This window comes from Atractosteus spatula, chromosome 16 (assembly GCF_055471065.1).
Source record: "Atractosteus spatula isolate fAtrSpa1 chromosome 16, fAtrSpa1.hap1, whole genome shotgun sequence".
In the NCBI taxonomy this organism is placed as follows: Eukaryota; Metazoa; Chordata; class Actinopteri; order Semionotiformes; family Lepisosteidae; genus Atractosteus; species Atractosteus spatula.
In genome coordinates this window covers 5,673,169-5,696,048 of record NC_142721.1, presented here as the reverse complement: position 1 = coordinate 5,696,048, position 22,880 = coordinate 5,673,169, and the positions used below count along the sequence as shown (strand labels likewise).

Sequence of the window (22,880 nt, the reverse complement as noted above, 5' to 3'; positions counted from 1 at the left end):
GTGTATGTAGAATAAAAATCAAAGAGCGTTGAAGTGGGCTTTTGTGATACTTGTGAGTCCTTTATCTGAAAAATGGGTTGGTGAGAGCTTTAATAGGCATTAAACTCTGCTTTTAGCCTACTCTAAAACAATGTTCATTGAACACTTTTCCAGGTATGAAGGCCAGCATGAAATGAAATATCTCAGATCTTATAAAATGTGTTTTAGCTTAATAATGTGAGGGAAATGAACACCACAACAAACTTTTTTGCTACAAATGTCAATCTTGAACATACTGTACTGATCACCTGGAGTGTAAAAAATCTTTGTGCTGCCTTGTAGAGGAATTGAGTGTCTAAACCAGTGCCTGGGGTATCCTGTCTCGCTCTCTGTCACCCATTTAATTCATTCATTTAACTGCTTCATCCAATTCAGGGTCGCGGGGGAGATGAAACCTATCCCAGCAATCAATGGACACAAGGCAGGATACACCCTGGATGGCACGCCAGTCCAGATATAGACACGTTAACACCAGGGTCAATTTTCCAAGAAGCTAATTTACCAGTATGTTTTTACACAGTGAGAGGAAACCCACACAAACATGGGGAGAACATACAAACTCCACACACAGAACACAAGGGTTTGAACCCAGAGCTGCAAGACAGCAATACTAACCCCTTCAGCATCGTGCTACGCCTCTCTGATTTGTCAGACAAAGAAAAAAATCTTGAGGCTAATGATTGGGAGGCAGTAGATGGTACATTAGCTGGAACCCAACTTTGTTCCAAAAGCAAGTAACTGGTGTCAGTTCACAGGGGTTGGCGAGGAAAGCATTGTATCATTAAACCAAAAAGGACAGTCTAAGCACCTAAGTATTACCTTGCAAAGGAACAAGTAATAGGTTTATTCCATGCTGAAAAAAAGAAGAAAGAGAACACAACGTTTCGGCCGTGGAGCCTTCTTCAGGTGTGAGCCTGATATAACCGTATTACCTTGATATAAACAGTGCAAATTATTACTTCTGAAGACTGCACAGCTGCAGTCGCAACACGGGTGAAAGAGCCTTTGCATTTTCTCAATAAACATAATGAGGTGACTGACAATAATAATAACGTATTTAACACACTTAGTCTTTTTATGCATGAGTCCACAAAATAATGTTTGTTGTGTGAACAGTGGACATATTTACATTGGACAATGGAAGTGTGTGCAGATGGCTCATGGTGCCATCTATTTCAGTATGGGCAGCACTGGTAGCCCAGGTGCAGCAATTTCATCCAGTCTCCCAAAGCCAGGCAGGTTAGGTTAGATTAGATTAGTTACCCTGTAATGTTCCTTTCCTTGGGCTGCTTTTTCACCCCAGTTTAACCCGTACTGGCTGAACTACAGAGAAAGGAACCAGGTGAACACAATGAGTGGAAAGCCTTTCTCTCAATCCTCTGTGTCTTTCCTGGTGTTCTGAATAGAACTAGTTAGCCAAGTGTTAGTTATCCCTCATTAATGTGACTCATAATTAAGTCTAATGCTGTCATTTACAGCCCATGATATAATTACCGAGCATTGTATGCGTTACAATCGACAACAACCAATCGTCCTTCAGGGAAATAACCCATAGGTAACTTGTAGACATTTATCTTTTTCTATATACATTTCTCCTTAGGTCCCTGTAGCGTTAAATACAGAACTGGGACACAGCTATAGAAACATTTTAAAGATGTTTTCGTATGAGATATGTCGTTTCATTTTATTAAAAATTCATCAAGTCGTACACTGTCGTCTGGGCAGTTCATACTCGGGCTTCAGCGATAGGCCCACTGGACATCAGCTTTGCCCAAAGCAAACGTTAAAAATACCTCATTTCTGTTCAACAAAATGTCAGTTCCCCAGCTACCAGATAGACTTAATAATCTTCGAGGTAATCATTTTCTGAATTTATTGCATTTGTAAATGGCAGGTTTGAGTCTCATCATATACTTATTTCGTATTACGTATTATATTCTCTTTTAAAAGTTTAATAATGTATTTAATCGGAGCAGGATAATTTAATAATCAAAGGATTCATTACGTTGTTAGCATTATAGACAGTAAATTGTTCTGCTGTATAGATCAGCTTCTTACAGCTTGTGAGCGCCTGTAACTGTGCTCAGCACCATTGAGAAGGGCTTTTTACAAGCATTTTATTGCCGCTTGTTACTCCAGAATACAATATTCTCTAAAAGTTCTCCTTGTCACGATGTTTCATCACGTGGGATTTGATGCACATACTTTTTAATGAAGCCAGTGACGATCAGAAGACCCTTACGTATCCTGCCATAAATCCAAATATAGCCGGAGTAATTAAGGTGAATGGAGACCTTGCTGTTTTCCCGTACTCTTTTGTTTTGCCGTTGAACACGGGCAAAGTTAGGTGTTATGTGTCATGCATCCCGCGAGTTACTTTTCCTTCTCTATTGTAATACGTGACGTCAGGTACCGTAGCTCGTAAGCGTTACCCCCAAGGTAAGGTCTATACAGCCAAATGCTTACCCAATGCAATTATCCGGCTGTTATCCATCTTCGGCTCTTAAATCACTTCCATGAGAGCATAATTGCATTGCAGCAATTTTTTCTCATCCACATGTACTGATGGGAGGGGAACGGGAGGAAATTAGGGGTGACGTCTAACCCGAGAAGCTGGGGGGACATCAGTTTCTTTTTCTTGGCGGGGGTAGGGGAGAGGTAAATAAAAGCCACCGATAGACCTTACTCATTCCATCCGAAATTCCCGGCACCGAGAGCAGAATGGAAGAAAATATATTGTAATCCTCGCATTTCTCTCACTATAAACTGTCTGCTGAAATTCCACAAACCAACTCTTCATCTGATTTCTGGAAAGAGGCACTTACAAGTAACAAACTTTTCAAGGTAAGATTTTAAATCTTGTACTGGTTCAGGGAATTAACAATAAATTCGCAGCCAAGCAGGCATCGAGCGAGATTTTGGAGAAACATTTGCCTTTGCCTAATAACATCGTAATGTACTTCGCTACAGTAATATTACTGAGAACACATATTTATTTTGTTTTTGTACTTAATTCACGATGAAGTGGGCAAAGTCCTGAAAGTGACATTTATATTACAACGAATAATCCTAGCTGCCGCACTGCAGGCTGAAGATACTGTGTAAAATAATTAAATACTGTTTAAAACTACACCAGGCCAGAGAGAAAGTTTTTAGCTTAAAAGCGTATTGATGTGTGAGTCTTAAACTCTTCCACCCCTGTTTCTCTACAGATGCAGAAGTGTTTTGGTGTTCTTTGCGTATCACTTGTACTGTGTGCCACCCTGTCAGAGACGTTTGGATTGGTTCTTTCGGTATTTCTTCCAGATTTTCTTTTGTTATAATTATTTATGCAGTATGCTGTCTAAAATGTGCTCCCGATTTATCGTTTTACTGACGAGCTTATCCTGTGCAAGTAGGTTTTCTTTTCATTAACTTGACTGATACTGGTTTGTCATCCTGCGTGCTTCCTTGCATCCTGGTTGTCTATGTGACTTAAGAGATAAACTAAGAGAAATATTTATTTTGTCTATATTATCTAAAATTACACTGTCTTGCAAAAATGTAACTTAAATTCATTAAACCCTTAAAACCACACCTCACAACTTCATTGTTCTAGACCTCGATGAAGCAGTCAAACATTATTTTTATTTTGGCACTATATTTCAATACAGTATTTTAGTTATACTGTAGTAGTATGTGAATAGGATGCTTTTAAAAAATCCTCTTAAAACACAATAATTGCCTATGATTGCAACTAATCTGTAGGAAATTGCACAAAGGACATTTAGACACCTGAGAAATATTATCCTGTTATTGTAATTGTTCTGAAATGTATGCAGCTCATAATAGCAAGTCCATTAGACTTTTATTAGAACAATTATATCTTACAGAGAAGAAATATTTGAATGCTAATTAACTGCAATGTTACCTGCGTCTTGAAACTTCCTGCAGCAATTAAGTAGTTGCTTTGCAATGGACAAAATACAACTGTACGAGATAATAAGATGCTTATTGCCTTTAATTTTAATAGAGAGTGTTAGGACTCGTATATTAAATTTGTAACATGCAGCAGTATATAGCCCAATCTTGATTTTCCACTATATTATTACTGCCTAGAGTGACACAACGGAAACTGTTATGAAATAATCACGTTAATATGTCAGCGATCTTTTGCTTGAAATGTGCCGGATAATATTTAAATATCAGTGGCTCCGTCAATGCACTCAGAAGTAGGCAAATATCTGGATGACTTAATTATGAGTTCCTGAAGATATGTCATTTCAGTAATAATTTGTCACAAAATTAAAGTAATTTTTAAAATGAATGCATTATCTCCAGCAGGTAAAATCATCTTTCTGAGGAGCTAACACTGAGGGATCTGCAATGAACAAGATCAATTAATTTTTTGTAAAGCATTTACAGACACTTGGCAAGTAATTATACAGCCAAGTTTAGAAAACAAATTGAATTATATATACTATAAGTGGGGAACTTTTCCCTGTGCAATACTACGATCTGCTTTTGCATCACACGGATGAGATCAGCAGTCCAGGTCTTCGAGACTGATGCTCAAGTCTGACACAGAATAAGAATGATGAATCAGGATGGTCAGGTTTAATGAAAAGCTTTGTTAAATGTGTTCAGTTCTCTTATGTCATGTGAATAGCCAGGCTAAAGCCTGGTAACTTTTTGTTGAAGAGGTGGACAGAAACTGTAGGTTACCTTCTTCCACAAAGCATTACACTTCAGCGGATGATAACCATTAATACAACCAGACGCCTGTTGATTTACTCAACCACATTTACATTTCTTACACAGACCACTTGCTGCTGCAAATCCTCATATCAAAGAGCATTTGATCACATTCATTTCCTTGGTGTACAGATTTACTTGACACCAAGGTAATTTCCAGCCAGTCCTTCTCTGGCTGCTCCACAGTTGAGTGGAATTGATTCTTATTCAAAAGGAAAACATTTTGACACAAACAGTGTTATCGGATTTATGTACCAATCTGTCCATTTCTCTTTTATAAGAAAGTGTTTAGCATATTGTTAGATAAGCAGATAAGTAATGTTTAATGTTTAACACAGTCAGCAGAATCATCTGCATGTATGGCAGTATTGTGGTGTAGTGTATAGCACTGCTGCATCATGATCCTGATTTCATTTCTGTGCTTAAATAATATCCAGGCATTCTGTGCTAAAGAGCTGCATTTACACGACATCTGTTACATTGTCTGCAGACTCTGTAATGTTTTATTACTCTTTTATTGCACTTATCTTTCTGTTCATGATGCTACACAGCAACTGGCGCTTGCTGCATTATCTCCATTTGTGACAAAAATGACTTTTTGTTTCTCCCTCTTGAAGGCGAAAGAAAAGAGAGGCTGGACTCTGAACAGCGCCGGGTATTTACTGGGGCCTCGTGAGTAAAAGCTATTTTTGTGATCACACTTTGGGTTAGAGGTTGTAAAATTACACTTTATAAATGGATAGTAAGTCAGCTGTTGGTATTATAGATGAAACAAACTACTTTCTGCAAATAACCATGGGATTAGGTTTTGTGCTGTCGGTCAGGCTTGAATCAGAGTTTAGTTACTGTTATGCAAGTAAGCTACAAAAAAGGTTGGTTATTATTACATTTATATCTCTTTTTTGATACATTATTAATATATTCCATGTCTAAAACATTTATAAATTGCATTTGCAGCCCCTAATCTAATGTGTTTCCATTTTCACAAATCAAACCAACTTCAGATAGAAATGAATTCAAACAGAGGGATTAGTTGAGTAATAAAAACACTCACTTTGTTTGGCCAGCAATTAAAATGATCTAGATCAGTTAAACTAAACAATCGTCAGATCAAAATTTCCTTTTAATTGTTTCTCCTTTTCAAAGTTGTTATGTGTTAGGAAGCCATACCAAATTAAATTATACATACAGACTTTCTATTTTAATTGTTACGTTTATGTATCACTCATTTGAAATGCAGGGTAAAAATGAAATGTGAATTTACCCAACAAAAGGATTTCTTTGCGGTATTAAAATAAATAGAAAGCATTACTGAGTTTTTATCTTCAATTCAGTTATTAGCGAGCAAGCAAGTTAGTAATGAGTGTGTTTATTAAACTAAGAGTCCAACTCCTCTACATTACGTTTTTAAACTTACAGCTCTCCTAGTTCATTATGTTCAAAATGTGACCTAATCATATAATTTGGTAATCATGTAATTTGCTTGTTATAAATATTGTTTAATGTTACCTACAGTATATTTTCCAATGAAGCATGTAATGTCCAGTCAAGGTCATCCACAGAGCCAAATAATAATAGTATCCAGTATCCACCAGCCACATTAAAAATCTCACAGTTAAATAAGAATTTAATTCGGCATCATAAATGTGATGCAACTGAATTAATATTGAAAAATTAAATTCAGACGAAATTTCAGGATTGATGAAGATAATGTTATATCTTGTTTTTCAACTCAGCAGCTGTACTGCATACTGGTTTACTCCCCATCTCTAACCTTTTGTTAAACATGGATAACCAGCCACTGTTTGAAAATCACTTCTGTGAGAACTCCATTATTTGTCACAGACACAAATATTTCAATATAGCATCCTTCCCCCTAGGAGCTGCTACGTAATGAAAAACCTGGAGCCACCTGCGAGCATGGTTTTGTTTGTCCTTTTGATAGCTATGATTTTTTTCTTTACCATTTCAGCGGCAAGTATCTTATCCTGAATATAATCCTTCAGATTTCTTTCATTCTTATCTTTTTTCGATATTCCGGAAATTACACATGAATAAATGACCTATTCTTCCATGCCGCTGTTGAAAAGCTGTCCCTGCCAAAAAAATAGATAACCTCAAGCATGATTACTAAGCCAGACCTGGCCTTCCACATACAGTATAAACGCTGGTCTTCCGCATTTTGAAAAGAAGAATGTAACTAAAATTATTTTTTCCCCATTTAAAGGGTAAACCTATTTTAACAACTTTAACAGTTCCATGAAATGAAAGTGTCATCCACATTCCGCTCTGCTTTGAAATGCAACACACATCTGTACTTGTGCATTCCCAGCCTCTGCACAGAGTGAATGTCAGTGTGCTGTAGTTGCATCGAAACCCTTCCTAGGAACCTACATGATGGAAGGTCAGGTTCCAGTTTGTGTAAGACTGGGTAAAATGCCATCATCCCTTTGTTTCAGGTCGTATTGAACACCTTATACAGATAAAGGATTCTCCCAGTGCAAGGGGGAGAGAAGAGCCGCTTGGTGAATGTAAGATAGTTTCTGCAGGTTACTAAAGTCGATTGAGGCATCACGTTTTGAAATGTCGTCTGTCGTGTTTTTTAATGTTACCTGTTAATATTCACAAGGAATAAACACTAAAAAAAGTCTTAGGGTGGCATGGTGGCACAGTGGTTAGCTTTGCTGCCTCGCAGCGCTGGGGCCCTGGGTTCAGTTCTGGACCTTATCTGACATTATACTAAGCAAGGTCTTTTTCATAGAAATTCGTCAGTCTTTTCTTGGTGTTTATGCATGTGAATAAGACCTCTAATTTTTCAAAGACAACAGGAAATGACTTCAAAATGCTTCATTACACTTCATTTGTATTGTTCATGTTGTATTTTTAAACGTAAAATATTAGCTCTGCTTTACTTTTTGTTAACCTAAAAGCTAATAGAGTAATGAACATGCCAACAGTCTTTAAGCAGTAGTGCATAAATGTACTTTAATTCCTTGGTTATAGTTTTTTTCTGTGTTGCCTATTATGTGTTCCGTGTTCTCCTCTGTTGTTATTTTTGTCTATATTTGAAACAACAAATGACCGAATTCAGCACAAAGTGACCTCTGGAAAGACCTCTCACGCCCTAAGGACAAGGTAGTTAAGTGGTAGTTGTAAGTGCATTGAATGTCAGCCAGTGAAACACTAGTTGATTTCTCCCCAATCCTTGCTCAAATTAAGTTTTTAACAGAAATTCGGGAGGAGGTCAGATTCTAATCTCTCCTGCGTCTGCTGTCCTATGTGTATTTATCTCACCTCCCTGGATCCTCTCCCTACAAATCCCTCTCCCATCCCTCCCTTCACCCCATCTTCACCCTTGAGCAGTGTCCAGGCTCATTCTTTATGAAAGTGGGGGTGAGGGCTCGGTCAGCCTCATCCTCAGAGTTAGGCTGCCATTCCTTCAGCTAGGCGTGGTGAACTGACTGAGCACCTGAATCAGTCTGTGAGAGAGCTTTCCAGTAGCCTTTGCAGGCCATCCTGAGCTGAAAGAAGTCAGTATGTGCTGTTGTTGTTGATTCTTTAGAAAGATTGACTGTTTCTGGTTTGGCAGGCAAACTAAATAAAACATTGTATGTAGTGATCACAATGAAAAGCATGATATGCTGGCATTCGATTCAGATAACTGACTGTAACCGGTGGGGAGTTATAAACTGAAGGATAGAATTTAGCTTATGCAAGAACTGAGTTATAAAATAACAAACTTTGGCACGCATGCTTGGCCTTTCTTTACATTTCATTCTGCTGTCTAATGAGGCTCACTCAAGGGTCAACGCTGTGTTTCATTTTTACAACTTAAAACAGACTTACCAAGAAAATCTCCTGGACTAACACTAGGTGGCCATGCAGTCAAAAACATGACTAATTGCATAATAACATGCTTATACTGTAAGTAAACCCTGGTGAGAGGCTTCATTCTTCTTTCAGTTCTCCCTTTCCAAGCCTACAACAATACAAAAGATTTCTTGCATTTTTCATGTCTCTGCTTGTGTTTCCATTTATCACTAGTAAGCTAAAATTCAAAATGATTATGTAAGGAGCTAGAGCACCAAGAGATCAGAATTTGCTTCTTCATGTATATTACACTACTTAAGCTTTTGAGAGCCTTCACTTTTTTAAATTGACTGTAATTTTCCATCCTGGTCGTGGATGGCTGGTGTTTCTGTAGGCTTTGAATGTCTCTTTAAAGCAGTAGTGACTAAAGAGTGGAGAGAAGTAGTTAAGTTGGTCTAATTACGCCATTAATGAGATGATTAAAGTCATTAAGAGCTGAGCTGGAACATAAACCAGCAGAAGCACACTAGCCCTCCAGGACTGTGATAGGACTGGTTTATAACAACTGTATATACTTGTGAGCATTGCAGATAAAATAACACTGACTTACATCCATATAATAAGGAGTGTTTACTTCAAGAACCTTAATTTGGATTGTCTAAACACGTGGAATGAATTGGTCCATTAAATATATTCCTTAAACTAGCACTGTCATGTGCATATAAGGAGGTCTGTTTGGAGCTATATGGTTTTAAACTCCAAAGTATACACAGTACGAAAATCTTGTGCGTCTTTTCTTCTGTTTTCATAGATGCAGTGGACAATCACCGTTCTCTAAGTGATAAGCATGGCCTTGCTGGCAAACGTGAACTGCAGCTGGAGGATGACGTCAAATCAGGTAAGAGGCAGTTCAATACGAGAAAATGTCCAAGAATGAAAAAATAAATATGTTCGGTAACTTTGTTCTTGGCCACAGTTTTATCCAGTTTTAACGTGTATGAGCAACAAACATATTGTTATAGCTATAGGTGGCTATGGAAGTGTCTCTGAGAGTCTACATAAAATGGGTAACACCTGGTGTCAACATTTCCAACTTCAAAGCAAGGGGATGTTTGGTTGTGATGTAAGGGGTCCAGATTCTGTGATCAAAGCGATCGTAAGATTTACCTTAGTTAATTAAGTTCTGGGTAAATCAACAGTTCAGGGAGACACCATATAGGAGGATGGTGAAGCAGAGTGAAGGGTGTCAAAAGGAAGAAGGGGTGAGAGGGTGAGAGGGTGGGGGGGGTGTTCTGTGTTCCAGATCAGACCCTGAAAGACCAGATTGGAGCTAAGTGTTCAGAACTTGTTAAGAGAGCTTGCTATTCTGTGGTTTTCAGGGAACTCCGATTTCCTGTGTACCCGGAATCCGTACATGTAGGTTAAAAACAGCCTCTCCTGGTTTGTGGGTGAATTTTAGAATAGAGAAATAGGTTCCCATTCATTTGGTGGCATCTGGGGATTACAGAGAGAAGATTTAACTGCAGGTTGTATTCCATATAGTTGATAAGGCAGTTTATATCTTATTTTGGCTTTTGTAGTTATTACATAAAAGTTTAAATAATTGGTAAGTCTGGGGTTATTCTGGGTGGTTAAGACATTAGGCCTCTGGATACCTTATTTGAAAGTTTGTACATAGTGTGACATAGTGTTGTATGTTTATGTTCTGTGTTGGTTAGAGTGTGTACTGTCATTGTTAATATATATTTAACTAGGTGTGCCTGAATTATTACTCTTTTTACCTAAGCTGTGCCAAAGAACAAAGAATTCACATGCCCCTAACTATACCAACCACATGGGTATAATCCTGACAAAATAATTTACAAGTGGGGGGTTATGATTATTTAATTTACTTATTGATTAATCCGATCAGTCACTTCCTGATATTTCTTTGGTTTCGTAGCCCCTTATGTGTAACAACATGTTGGTACATTAGGCTGTTTTTCCAATGCACCAATCCAATGTAGTTTTATAAAGACTTTGCTAAAAATATAAATTGGTCAAAAGCCTGTAATTCCTCTGTTGTGGAACAGGCATATTCGGAATGTGGAGGACTCCATTCAGTTGAAGCATCACCAGTTAGTGTAGACCGTTGCAGTTAGTGGGAGCAAAACACGATATACTGGCAGGACATTTTCAGTTTTCTGCTCAGCAGTTTTTTTTTCAATTCACACAATAAGTTTATCCAATTTTGCAGGTTCACTAAGAATAAGCGATGAGAATGTAATACGTACTGTGATTGACTTCCTGACTTACCTGAGGCTGAAAGGTAAGCCCACTATTTTGCTTGTAATTAGAACTTCACTGTTCTAGACCAGCTGCAACCAGAAGTGAATTATAGTGTTAAGGTCAGCAGCATGACCTGTACAGAGCATATCGAGTGAGTGTGCAAATTTCCCAAAAGCAATGACTTGCATAATTTGGTGCAAAACCGATGAATAATAATAAGCAGCATTAGGACAATTATTATTACATAATTTTATCCAAAGCAGCTTACATTTGTACTCTTTTATAGAGCTGGGTATATACATGAATAAAACATTCACAACACATTTAACGGGAAAAATGAAAGCATAACAACCTGTTTGTTTGTATGATATTTTAATCCAGTGTTTCCACATTGTGACAGTTTATAATAGTGAAGGTTATGGCTGCGGGTGTGAAACACTGCCAAGTTTTGCCATGTTTTTGGTGTTTTGTTGGCATTTCTCTTCCTCATTCTTTCAGAAATGGGAGCTCTTGACAACTTGCACCCTTCGCTCACGTCAGAAGAGGTCCCTCAGCCATAGCCTGCATGTTGCCCTGTGTATAGCTGCTGTTCTGGGAGTCCAGACCCTTTGAAATGCTTTTGAGTGAACTCAGATACTCTTGGTGGTCCAGCTGATTTTTGTTTACACTACTCTTATAATGCCATCTGGTGGTGACTCTTTCATGGTATCTGCTTACTGCTTTCTGTAAGAATGTACATTAACAAGACAAAGATTTTTTTGTTATAAAACAATGTCTTGTTGAATAAACTAGGTAACTGCATTGGTCCTATTTGTTGAAAGTATTTCTTTCTATTTTACATGAACTAAAATGTCTTTTGAACCCTCAAAAGTGTCAGCTGTCACTTTTCTCTCGTTTTAAAAATCTGAAAAGAATACTGCAGGGTGTAATCTCTCCTCCATCCTAATGCCCAGATGTTGTGCTGTGTGTACAGTGAATTACTAAGCATTTGACACTTCAGATCACCACATATCTCAGGACTGCCTTGATGCAATGAGGTGAGCGACATGTCTCAGGTATGGGACAGCTTGTTTTGAAGTAGTGAAACGTGCTGTTGAGGAGGACGTATACTGAACACAGAAGTTAACTGGTGTACATATTATGTGACATCCTTCACTTTTTTCATCTAACGTGCACGGCTCTTGTAGAATACAAAAACATGGATACTTTCCCAACACCCCTAGCACTTTTATCCGGTTGTATTTTAACATGAATGGACTAACTCGCTTAGAGCAAATAGAACAAAGTACATTTTCATGTCAAACATTGCCCAGTAGGTTATTTACATTGATATAATAATTAAATGATATACTGTGAGTGCCTGTAACTCTTAATTTCCACAAATGTTTTGAGGGTAGATCAAGTGCATTTATGTCAAAGAACACTACAGACCATTTTTTTCACTACAGACCCACAATATGTAATTTAAGTCCATATTTATATATCTACCCATTTTCTAATAAATACCAGACTATTGCAGGGAAAACACAGACACATACACTCACACCAGGGCTAATTTTCCCAGATGCCAATAATCCTACAGTACCAATATGTATGTCCTGTAGGAGGAAACCAGAACACCTGGCAAAAGCCCACCAGAACACAGGGAGAACATATAAACTCCACACAGACAGCACCCCAGGTCCGGAATTGAATCCAGATCCCAGTGCTGTGAGGCAGCAATGCTGACCACTGTGTCACTGTGCTGTCCCATAATCTAAATAATTTTTCCCAACAAAATTCGAGGTTTAAAATTTTCTAAAACCAAATATTCCTGACATAATAATCCCATTTCCCTTATGAAAATGAAGAAATGTATTTGGATATTCTGCCGGTGTGCCGCCATCGGCTGTGACAAAGGTTAATATTGTATTTCAGCATACTCGCATACAATAGTGCACAACCCAGCAATGGAACAGACAATTAAAAAACAGTTCATCCTTTTCATTTGGATTTTTCTTGTGTTTTTACATTTCTACTCTTTCTGAAAAGGCTGCATCAATATGTATGAAATTTCTAAACAAAAATGTAATTGTGGAACCTCAAAACTACAGACTTGCTGAATTTAAGATCATGAACCAGCTCGTGCAAGGTATTAAAAGAACAGACTTCAGAAGCACAGTTTTCCAATACAACCTTTAATCTTGGCAAGATTCAGTTATGATATATTTACCAAGGAAGGGGCTTTCCATCATAGCTCAAAAATCCACCATTTTCCTTCTTGGATAAGCTGGCAATCACTTTGAGAACCGAAGAAATGCTCTCTTCTTTACTCAAAGGAGCCTGTAAAAACATGCACGAAAACATACTATTTAGTTACCCAGAGTATCATTAATTAACCATACCTGTTACTTTGATTCACTGACACAGCTACAGTATACATGTACAATGATTTGATTATGATGATTTCTAGATTCTACATTTAAGAATGAATTGTTGTTTTACTTTATTATAAAACAACATACAACAGATGTCATAACTATCAATAAAAGTTCTTCATGAAAAAGTATGGATTGTGAAAGACAAAAGCCAGCATTTTCCCTTTCTGACTTTATATAACATAAGAGGGAAGGTCAAAAGGTAATATTATTTTGAGAATTGTCCACTAGGCGTGCAGTACAAAGGGAGAAGACAGAAGTTTAAACACATCCATACTCTTCTGCCCCCACTTCACAAAGCTATGCAAGCCTTCATCTTTAAGTGATAGTGGATGAACTTTGAGCCTTTCACAGGGTACTGCCCGGACCTCGTTACTATCACTGACGTTCGCAGCTTTCTTCCTCAGCCTGAGCAGATGAAAGAAAGTCTTAAAATGTCTTCACCAATATCTTAAAGGTCCAAATCATTTCCAAGTGTACTGTTCATGGACGGGGGGGTGCGGTGTTTGTATGTTCTCCCTGGGTTTCTAGGGGTCTCCTCCAGCTGCTCTGGTTTCCCCTGACAGTCCAAAGCCATACTGCTAGGCTAACTGGCGTCTGGGGAGATGAGCCCGGGAGCGAGTGTGTGTGTGTCTGCCTGCCCTGCGATGGGCTGGCCTCCTGTGCAGGGTGCGCTCTGCTGTGTGCCCTTTCGCTTGCTCCTGCCCCCCCACGACCCTGAACTGGAGGAAACCGTTAGAAAATGGGTGGGTGGATGTTCATGGACATGAACGGCTTTTTTTGTCACCCACTTTGACGTGGACCAAGGAAACTGGCACGGTAGCCAGTAACTCTCCTGCAAATGCAGCTGAGGCCGCATTCCTGCAAGAAGCAGTGTGACTCATGGTGAGGGCAACAGTCCACTGAGTCCCCCTGCAGTCCAGGCTTTTAAAAAAAATAAAACGTGTCTTCCCCACCAGCAACACAGACCTTCTTTACTTGATTCAGTTTGATCATTTATGAAGTACCTGAGATCTGACTGTTGCTTCCAATATTCATTGGCTGTGTTTTCATAGGTCTCTCTTCGGTAATGCATTACAGTTATTTCAGACAAAAACAAAGATTCCAGTTTTAAGATATACAAGTACAGTCATGCAACAACACTTGCCTCTGCCCCCCCCATATCAGTGCGGACCCAGCCTGGGTGGATGGCTGTGCACAGGATACCGTCTGCTTCTAAATCAACAGCCACACACCGAGTCACCATGTTCAGAGCCGCCTGAAGGACAATAGAAAACTTGCTGTTAAAGTGATGGAAACGGCAAGTAAGCATGGCTGTGCAAAAGAAGGAGAGGCAATTTCACTGGGGTGTTGAAACATAAAGCTCACACTTTCAAGTTTCTTCAGTTCCTACAGTAAATAATCTGGGAAGCAGAAAAAGCCCAAGAATATATAATGAGAAAATACTTGAGCTATATGTGAGTTTCTCACAAATTAATTTAGAGGTGGAGTACCAAAGTACAATATTCACAGTAACATAAAACATACTATTCTAAGACCATCTAGAAGCACAGACTGCTTCTACCTTTGATGTTCTGTAAGGGCAACACTTCAACCCTGCCACAGACTGGCAGTGCAGTTCAATTGATCCCAGCATGGAGGAGATGTTGACGATGGCTGCTCTGTGGATGCCCATTCCTGTGCTCTTTGCTGCAGCTTTTCTCAACAGGGGCAAACATGCCTACAGAAGAAAAGAACAAGAAAACTTAAAAAAATAAAAGGGCATTTCTGACCGCCCGTTTTTCTAATTCATATGTTAAAACCACAACCAAGTGGGTCTGTCTCTCTTTTTCATGTGCAGTTTCCAGTCCTACCCTTACAACTCTGTCGAAATGAGAGTGAAACTGGCCAATTCTAACATATTACAGTGTGACAGGTTACTGCAAAACCGTTTAGCTAATTGACTAGAGGTTGAAAGTTAACACACAATTATTCAAGCATCCCTGAAAAATATGACCTCCAATAATTTTTTTAAATGGTTGGATATAAATAAGACCTTTATCCTATAATCAGACTCTACTTCAATGTATGAGTGCTTTGTAAGAGCTAAACAAGCATGCAGCACTTTGAAGCACATTTCTTCACATGCATTGACCTTGGTGATCATGAGAGGAGACACGGTATTAGTTTCGAAGTTTTTCATCATGCCTTCGGCCGTCACCGTCTCAATGTCTCCAGAGTTCATAATCCCAGCGTTGTTAATCAAGCAGTTCAGCCCTTCGTCTCCAACCAGAGACCCCACCTCTTGCAAGGCTTTCTCTATGCTCCCTTGGCTGACAACATCTGCCACAGAGAAGAAAAACAAATTTGCAAATTACTGCCAAGTATTGTAGAACTGCTGGAACTGGTTGCATTCATGAACATCACATTTCCTATTCCTCCTGAGAAAGTTGCTATTATCAACCATGTAGTAATACCCTAAGGGATTGTAACTAAGTGACTGCACTATTGACTGCACCATTCTAGCTACCAGAGAAGCAGTTGTTGTAATTCTCTCAGGAAATTATGTTTACTTACCAAGAGGTACCACATATAGACCTTTGTATTTTTCAGACAGTTCCTTTAGCTCCTGTTTCAGACAAGACATAGAATTAGTCAGTTTCTAAAAAATTAACTTTAAAAATGTAACTACAACGTTAAGTAACTCGACCTGCACTGCAAATTCTGCTAATTAATTTCATTATTTAATACACTTGCAGCACAAGTGTTACTCATTTTAAGCTTTTGACCTGTTATTAATTTTTTATTCGGTTGTGCAGTAGGAGTTCTATTGTTCTTATTTTATGCAGTTTAATGTACGTTTAAGTTACAGTACGGTATATCGACTTCTCTGCTTCAGTTTGTAAACAGGTTTTACTTTAATAAATACACATTTCCTTGTGTTCCGATTGGTCATACTGGGTAATGTGAGAAAGAAAGAGAGAGAGAAGGAATGAAGTAAGGTGGAAATGTGACTGTGAAAAATAACCTGCGAGGATAGAATATCCGTCCCCATGCAGTTCCCACCCTTACATGCGCAGTGTTCAACCGCCAACACACGGCCTCTACGGGTCTACTACAATAACCCATACACTTATGAAATCCGGACACTTACGAAATACATTACGTTCACGTCTGCTGTACCTTGGCTGCTGCCGGCTCCCGGGCAGTTGCGATTATTTTCAGCGGTCTGTGGTTCCCTGTTACCAGCTGTTTCACCATCTGCAGCCCGAGGCCGCGACTGGCTCCGGTAATCAGCACCGTGCGGCAGTTCTGAAACTCTGCGCCCATGACTGCACCGTCCGCGGAGAACCACTGCTTTCTTCACCACTTCAGATGCAGCTCTGTACTTCAGTATTTTGCACACCCCCCCGATGGTACGTCAGACTGAAGGGGGAGTCTCTGTCATTTTAATTTCGTAACACAGCGTCTTCGTTTGCTGTGCCCTTAGGCGCTTGTGCCAGTGCAAGTAACACACGCAGACCGGCTTATTCAAATCCAGGGAACTGAAATTTCACCCACCCCCTGTCCATTCAGGACGGAACACACCGATAGACTTAATAAATGAACAGTATGATAACATATTAGTGACCCGCAAAGCTCAAAATTTAAACCTAGAACCGTTTGTTTTCAAGAATCACAGGAGTTCACCACTAGAGAGAAATTAATTTTGCATGAAAGACTCGAACTGGTAGAAGAGAAACGTCAGCAATGTTTGAGTACTTCTTTTCTTATGAGCGCCTGAAATGAAAAACAGATGGAAATATAAATTTCTAATCACAGATTTCCATAGTGAAAAACTTGGGAGCTGTGTTTTTATAAATAGAAATAATTGGTGCTTCAACATATACAGTACATATCTTACAGTTTTGCAGTTTCTTACATGGTACTTCATTAGATCTTTTTAGATAAAAAATACTTTCTAGATTTTCAGTGAGTCCACTTAAATCAAACTTCTTAAACTCAGATTTTGAGGCAAAAACTAATAATTTGGTGTGACTGGAACCACAGGGGCACTGTGCAGCCATATGACCTTGGAGTGTTATCTGAAGATGACCAGGCGTCTACATGGAGGAGGTTATGCTGGACCATCAACAGAAACAAGCAGTTGCTTGTGTGTCTCATACCCGTGTTGAAGTACACAATCCCACAGCTTTGGCCCCATGGTTGGGGTAGACCGAACGCAGAAACAAGGTCTTTTAAACAGAAGCATGGAACAGAATTCATAGAAGTGCAAATACCGTGTTCCCCTGTCCAGCACAAAGTACGGCTCCTGGACTGGCGGTGATTCTAATGGGGCTGTAATGTGTAATGGCACAGAATGGCTGCAATTCTTCAAAACCCCCAGCAGGTGGCAGCACCTGAGCTCCGTGTGAGTCTTGATTTCAGCTGGGCTAAGAACTGAACCTATCAATCTTATTGACTGGTTGTATTTTAACATGAATTGAATAACTCACTTAGAGCAAATAGAACAAAGTACATTTTCATGTCAAACAGTGCCCAGTAGGCATTTACATTGACATAATAATTAAATGATATATTGTGAGTGCCTCTAACTCTTCATTTCCACAAATGTTTTGAGGGTAGATCAAATGCATTTATGTTAAAGAACACTTCAAAACCATTTTTTCCCCACAGTATGTAATTTAATTCCATCTATGCATCTATTTTCTAACCGCTTAATCCAGTTCAGAGTTGCAGGGGAGCCAGGGCCTATCCCAGCAAGCAAGAGGCACAAAGTGGGGTATATGTTGGAATGGACACCAAGTCAATACAGAGCAGACTTCAGAACACAGTTTCCCAATACAATCTTTAATGCTGGCAAGCCACGACTGCGACATTTTTACCAAGGCAAGGGTTTTCCATCATAATTCAGAAGATCACCATTTTCCTTCTCAGATAAGCTAGCAATCACTTTGAAAAGTGAAGAAATGCTCTCTTCTTTAGTCAAAGGAGCCTGTAAAAACATGCACAAAAACATACTATTTAGTAACCCAGAGTATCTCAAAATAACCACACCTGTTGATTTTATTCACTAACACAAAAACAAAAGCTCTTTGTGAACTATAATTTGGTTATGATCATATTTACAGTCAGATGAAAAAATATTGTTTTACTTTATTTCTAAATACTGAAAATTCAATTTCCAGCCTACATGAGCAAAATATTTCTTTCAGCAACCAGACTCACTCCTGCTATGAAAGAACTCTCATACTCTGATGTGGGAATTTGATCCAGATTTTGAAAATCCAACAATTTATGCACAATGTTAAACCAGGGGATAAGATTGAGATCAACAATGATAGAAGGTCCTGAAAATTAAGACAACGAACATTCAGGATAGAAAGTAGAAGACATTTCTTTAAACTATAGTCATAAAGAGTCCACAATAAACGTCTTAGCTATATTGTTGAATTTAATTCTGGTGGATCCTTTAATAAACTGTTTGAAACTTTAGGCCACAGGCAAAACAAGATGGCCTGAAGAGCCTCCTCTCATTTGTTAACAGTGTTCCACGATGAAGTGTTTTTGAAGGAATCCAATAAGTGTTTTTCTTTTCATATTTACACATTAAAGACACTTCACTTACAATTATTTATGAAGAAAGTATGGATCATATAACTATAAACCATTTATCCTTTCTGTCTTCATACAGGATAACAGATAACGGGGAAGACATGTTTCAACACCGCTATTTGGCTTCTAGCAAAACTGGCCCTGGTGTGAACGTTGGATTGGCATCCCATCCAGGGTGTACTGTAGCCTGCCTTATGCCCTTTGCTTACCATAATAAGCTCTGGCATTTAGAAAATGGATGGATATTCATGGACTTTCTTGTCAACCACGAAAAGGTAGCCGGTGCAACACCACTGCAAATGCAACCAAGGCTGCAAACACGCAAGAAGTGGTGTGGGCACTCACCAGCAGTGCGACTTTGTACCAGGCTAAGGCAGGCCCACTCATGGTGAGGGCAGCAGTACCCTGAGGAACTCTAACCCCACCCACCATGGAGCCCAGGCCCTGTGATGTTGGACTGGCATGTGTCTGGCCTTGGGAAGGAAACTCTCCAATAACGGAGCGTCAGTGGTGACAATGAGGTCTAGGTGACAGTGCAGGAGCGGCCCAGCCAACGCTATTGTATTACGAGGACATTCTGGGACATTTTGGGAGATGTGTGAGGACATGGAAATGGACTGTTGAAAAATAAAGTGTGTCTTTCTTTCCCACAAGCAACACATATTTGCTTGATAATTCACAGACCTACATTATTTAATCCACCTTCATAGTTCATCTTACTAAAATCTGACTGTTGCTTCCAATATTCATTGGCTGTGTTTTCATTGGTCTCTCTTAGGTAATACATTACAGTTATTTCAGACAAAAACAAAGATTCCAGTTTTAAAATATACAAGTACAGTCATGCAACAACACTTGCCTCTGGCCCCCCCATATCAGTGCGGACCCAGCCTGGGTGGATGGCTGTGCACAGGATACCGTCTGCTTCTAAATCAACAGCCAGACAGCGAGTCACCATGTTCAGAGCAGTCTGAAGTACAAAATAGAAAAAGGTACTTTGAAATCAATGTAAAATTTGCTAAATAATCTGGGAAGCTGAAAAAACCCAAAGATACATAATGAGAATACTCAAGTTAAATGTCATTTTCTCAAAAAATAATTCAGAGTCCCAAATTACCATATTCACGGTAACATAAAACATACTATTCTAAGACCATCTAGAAGCACAGACTCCTTCTACCTTTGATGTTCTGTAGGGATAACTCTTCGACCCTGCCACAGGCTGGCAGTTCAGTTCTAGTGACGCCAGCATGGAGGAGATGTTGATGATGGCTGCTCTGTGGATGCCCATTCCTGTGCTCTTTGCTGCAGCTTTTCTCAACAGGGGCAAAAATGCCTACAGAAAAAAAGAACAATAGAAAATTAAAAATATTTATTAAAGAACATGTTCTAATTCATGTTAAAACTTACAACCATGAGGATCTGTCTCTTTGATGTGCTGTTTCCAGTCCTACACTGGGTCGAAACATGAGTGAAACTGGATGATTCTAACACATTGCAGCGTGACGGGTGATTTCAAAACCTTGTTGACTCAAGGCTGTAAGTTAACACAAAATTATCCAGGCAGCCCAGAAAAATTGGAGCTTTTACTGATTGATTTTTAATGGTTGGATATAAAAAAGACCTTTATCCTATATATAATCAAACTCTGCTTCAATGTATGAGTGCTTTGTAAGAGCTAAACAAGCATGCGGCACTTTGAAGCACATTTCTTCACATGCATTGACCTTGGTGATCATGAGAGGAGACACGGTATTAGTTTCGAAGTTTTTCATCATGCCTTCGGCTGTCACCGTCTCAATGTCTCCAGAGATATGAATCCCAGCGTTGTTAATCAAGCAGTTCAGCCCTTCGTCTCCAACCAGAGACCCCACCTCTTGCAAGGCTTTCTCTATGCTCCTTTGGCTGACAACATCTGCCACAGAGAAGAAAAACACTTCAGTGCTTAAGACTTGAATGCAAATTACTGCCAAGTATTGTAGAACTGATGGAACTGGTTGAATTCATATCTTCACAGTTCTTATTCCTCCTGAAAATGTTGGTATTAGTAACTATGTAGTAATACTCTGAGGGATTTGAGACAAGTGGAACTATTGAGCTTTTCAAAATTGTAGGGTTATTGAGCTAAGAGCTCCCAAGAACAGACGAAATGTCTGACCGCGACATTCAAGACACCAGGGAAACGGTTGTTGCGATAGTCTCTCTCAGAAAATGGTTTACTTACCAAGAGGTACAATATATAGACCTTCGTGTTTTTCAGACAGTTTCTGCAGTTCCTGTTTCAAATAAGACGTAGAATTAGACAATTTCACCATTATAAGAATAAACTTTAAAAATGTGACCTGTAACTCTACTATATAAAGTAATTCAACCTGAGATCGCAGGTTCTAGTTAATGATAAAATACGGTATTTTGCACACTCGCAGGACTCAAGAGCTACCGAATAATCTGTAAACTCATAAAACATACGTTACGTTCACATCTAATTACCTTGGCTGCTGCCGGGTCCCGGGCAGTTGCGATTATTTTCAGCGGTCTGTGGTTCCCTGTTACCAGCTGTTTCACCATCTGCAGCCCGAGGCCGCGACTGGCTCCGGTAATCAGCACCGTGCGGCAGTTCTGAAACTCTGCGCCCATGACTGCACCGTCCGCGGAGAACCACTGCTTTCTTCACCACTTCAGATGCAGCTCTGTACTTCAGTATTTTGCAATCGCCCGAGGGTACGTCAGGTGGGATCTCTGTAATTACATTTCATAACCTGTGGACATCTGTGCCAGTGTAAATAACACGTGCAGACCAGGTTAGTCTAATTCAAGGAATTCGCTGTTCTTTCAGGAGGGAACACACATACATTGATTTTGTAACCTGTGGACATCTGTGCCAGTGTAAATAACAGTATGCAGACCATGTTAATCAAATTCAAGCAACTCGCTGTTCTTCCAGGAGGGAACACGCGAATAAACTAAATGATTATGAGACAATATATTATTGACATGTAAAGCTCAAAATTCAGAATTCATAAACCAAAGGTTTCAAGAATTTAGAGAAGTCTACCATTTTCATTTTACAGGACAGAATCGAACTACAGTAGATGATGAAAAACACAACATCTGAACATGTTTTTCCCTCATGATCACTTGAAATGAAATACAGTACAAATGTAAATTGAAATGTACACATTGATACAAACACCTGGACACTGTATATCTTTTATTGCTTAGAAATTCAGAACATATTCAAAACCATATACAAATTAAACCAAATTAAAACTTCCTAGTTGAATATTAGCATAAAATTTAACTGAAAACCCAGAATTGATGTTTGTATGATAACCTCCAAAAGTACTGTGTATGTTTTCTACAATGTTTTTTAAAAACCAAAAACGTCACACAGTTTGGTAGTGTTTTACAGGGCACTTCACAAGGTCCATAGATAAAAAGGCTGTCTAGAAAGTCCTGCTTCTACTGATGTAACGATCGTCATCCCTCCTCTTAAGGGCGCTCCAACCCTTTCGTATTTTAGTTGATTACATGCACCTGCCCAATGTTTTGTCCTGTCTTTATTTTTTTTTTACAAATATCCGCCACTTTAGATAATATCACTTTATTGGCCATAGACAATTTCTTGCACTAGGAATTTGTCTTTTCGCATACCCCAGCTTGCTCTCCATGAGACACACAGGCACACTGATGGGGAGAGAGAAGCTTGGGGTCAGAGCGCGGGGTCAGCCATTTATATGGCGCCCCTGGAGCAGTTGGGGTTCAGGACCTTGCTCAGGGGCCCAACGCAGTAGGATTCCTCTGCCAGCCGTGGCCGAGGGATACGAACTGACAACCTTCCAGTCACAGGCGCAGATCCTTAGCCACAGAGCCACTGCTCCACCCTAATCTGTCTTTATTTAAGCCTGGCGCTCTCGCTATTCCTGGCTCAGCACTGGGAGATGGATGCCCAGAAGCCCACCTACCAGTGGGTCCAGGAGAGACCCAACGGCACAGGCTTCATCACGGCGCCCTGAC

At 39.4% G+C, this 22,880-nt stretch overlaps 3 protein-coding genes across 4 annotated transcripts; 1 reads left to right on the top strand and 2 right to left on the bottom strand.

Moving 5' to 3' along the window:
• The first annotated feature begins 2,730 nt into the window (after positions 1–2,730).
• On the top strand, positions 2,731–11,648 carry gal (galanin/GMAP prepropeptide). The gene is made up of 7 exons (XM_088935003.1): positions 2,731–2,883; positions 3,252–3,332; positions 5,391–5,445; positions 7,233–7,304; positions 9,395–9,481; positions 10,820–10,891; positions 11,350–11,648. The coding sequence occupies exons 2-7, from the start codon at positions 3,252–3,254 to the stop codon at positions 11,409–11,411; spliced, it is 429 nt and encodes a 142-aa protein (XP_088791129.1). The 5' UTR covers positions 2,731–2,883; the 3' UTR covers positions 11,412–11,648.
• Positions 11,649–13,012: 1,364 nt separating this feature from the next.
• LOC148819434 (uncharacterized) lies at positions 13,013–17,924 on the bottom strand. Of its 2 annotated transcripts, none has more exons than XM_088934952.1 (6): positions 16,431–17,924; positions 15,825–15,876; positions 15,403–15,590; positions 14,833–14,988; positions 14,416–14,526; positions 13,013–13,173 (listed from the first exon to the last, which is right to left on the bottom strand). In XM_088934952.1, exons 1-6 carry the CDS (start codon positions 16,575–16,577, stop codon positions 13,060–13,062), a joined length of 768 nt encoding a protein of 255 aa, XP_088791078.1. In that variant the 5' UTR covers positions 16,578–17,924; the 3' UTR covers positions 13,013–13,059. The 2 variants fall into 2 exon arrangements, with proteins under 2 accessions (XP_088791078.1, XP_088791079.1); XM_088934953.1 differs by having other exon boundaries at positions 15,469–15,590.
• Positions 17,925–18,077: 153 nt separating this feature from the next.
• On the bottom strand, positions 18,078–21,552 carry LOC148819433 (uncharacterized). Its single transcript, XM_088934951.1, has 6 exons — positions 21,354–21,552; positions 21,088–21,139; positions 20,591–20,778; positions 20,044–20,199; positions 19,723–19,833; positions 18,078–18,243 (listed from the first exon to the last, which is right to left on the bottom strand). The coding sequence occupies exons 1-6, from the start codon at positions 21,498–21,500 to the stop codon at positions 18,130–18,132; spliced, it is 768 nt and encodes a 255-aa protein (XP_088791077.1). The 5' UTR covers positions 21,501–21,552; the 3' UTR covers positions 18,078–18,129.
• Between the last annotated feature and the right edge of the window lie 1,328 nt (positions 21,553–22,880).

Excerpts from the sequence above, each read along its gene's own strand:
- LOC148819433 (XM_088934951.1), bottom strand. The coding sequence starts at position 21,500 with ATGGGCGCAGAGTTTCAGAACTGCCGCACGGTGCTGATTACCGGAGCC. Across the intron at positions 21,140-21,353 it reads GGGACCCGGCAGCAGCCAAG|GAACTGCAGAAACTGTCTGA; the intron begins GTAATTAGATGT and ends TATTTGAAACAG. Across the intron at positions 19,834-20,043 it reads ATCCCTACAGAACATCAAAG|ACTGCTCTGAACATGGTGAC; the intron begins GTAGAAGGAGTC and ends TTTGTACTTCAG.
- gal (XM_088935003.1), top strand. The coding sequence starts at position 3,252 with ATGCAGAAGTGTTTTGGTGTTCTTTGCGTATCACTTGTACTGTGTGCC. Across the intron at positions 5,446-7,232 it reads CGGGTATTTACTGGGGCCTC|GTCGTATTGAACACCTTATA; the intron begins GTGAGTAAAAGC and ends CCTTTGTTTCAG. Across the intron at positions 9,482-10,819 it reads GGAGGATGACGTCAAATCAG|GTTCACTAAGAATAAGCGAT; the intron begins GTAAGAGGCAGT and ends CCAATTTTGCAG.
- LOC148819434 (XM_088934952.1), bottom strand. The coding sequence starts at position 16,577 with ATGGGCGCAGAGTTTCAGAACTGCCGCACGGTGCTGATTACCGGAGCC. Across the intron at positions 15,877-16,430 it reads GGGAGCCGGCAGCAGCCAAG|GAGCTAAAGGAACTGTCTGA; the intron begins GTACAGCAGACG and ends TGTCTGAAACAG. Across the intron at positions 15,591-15,824 it reads TCTATATGTGGTACCTCTTG|ATGTTGTCAGCCAAGGGAGC; the intron begins GTAAGTAAACAT and ends TCTCTGTGGCAG.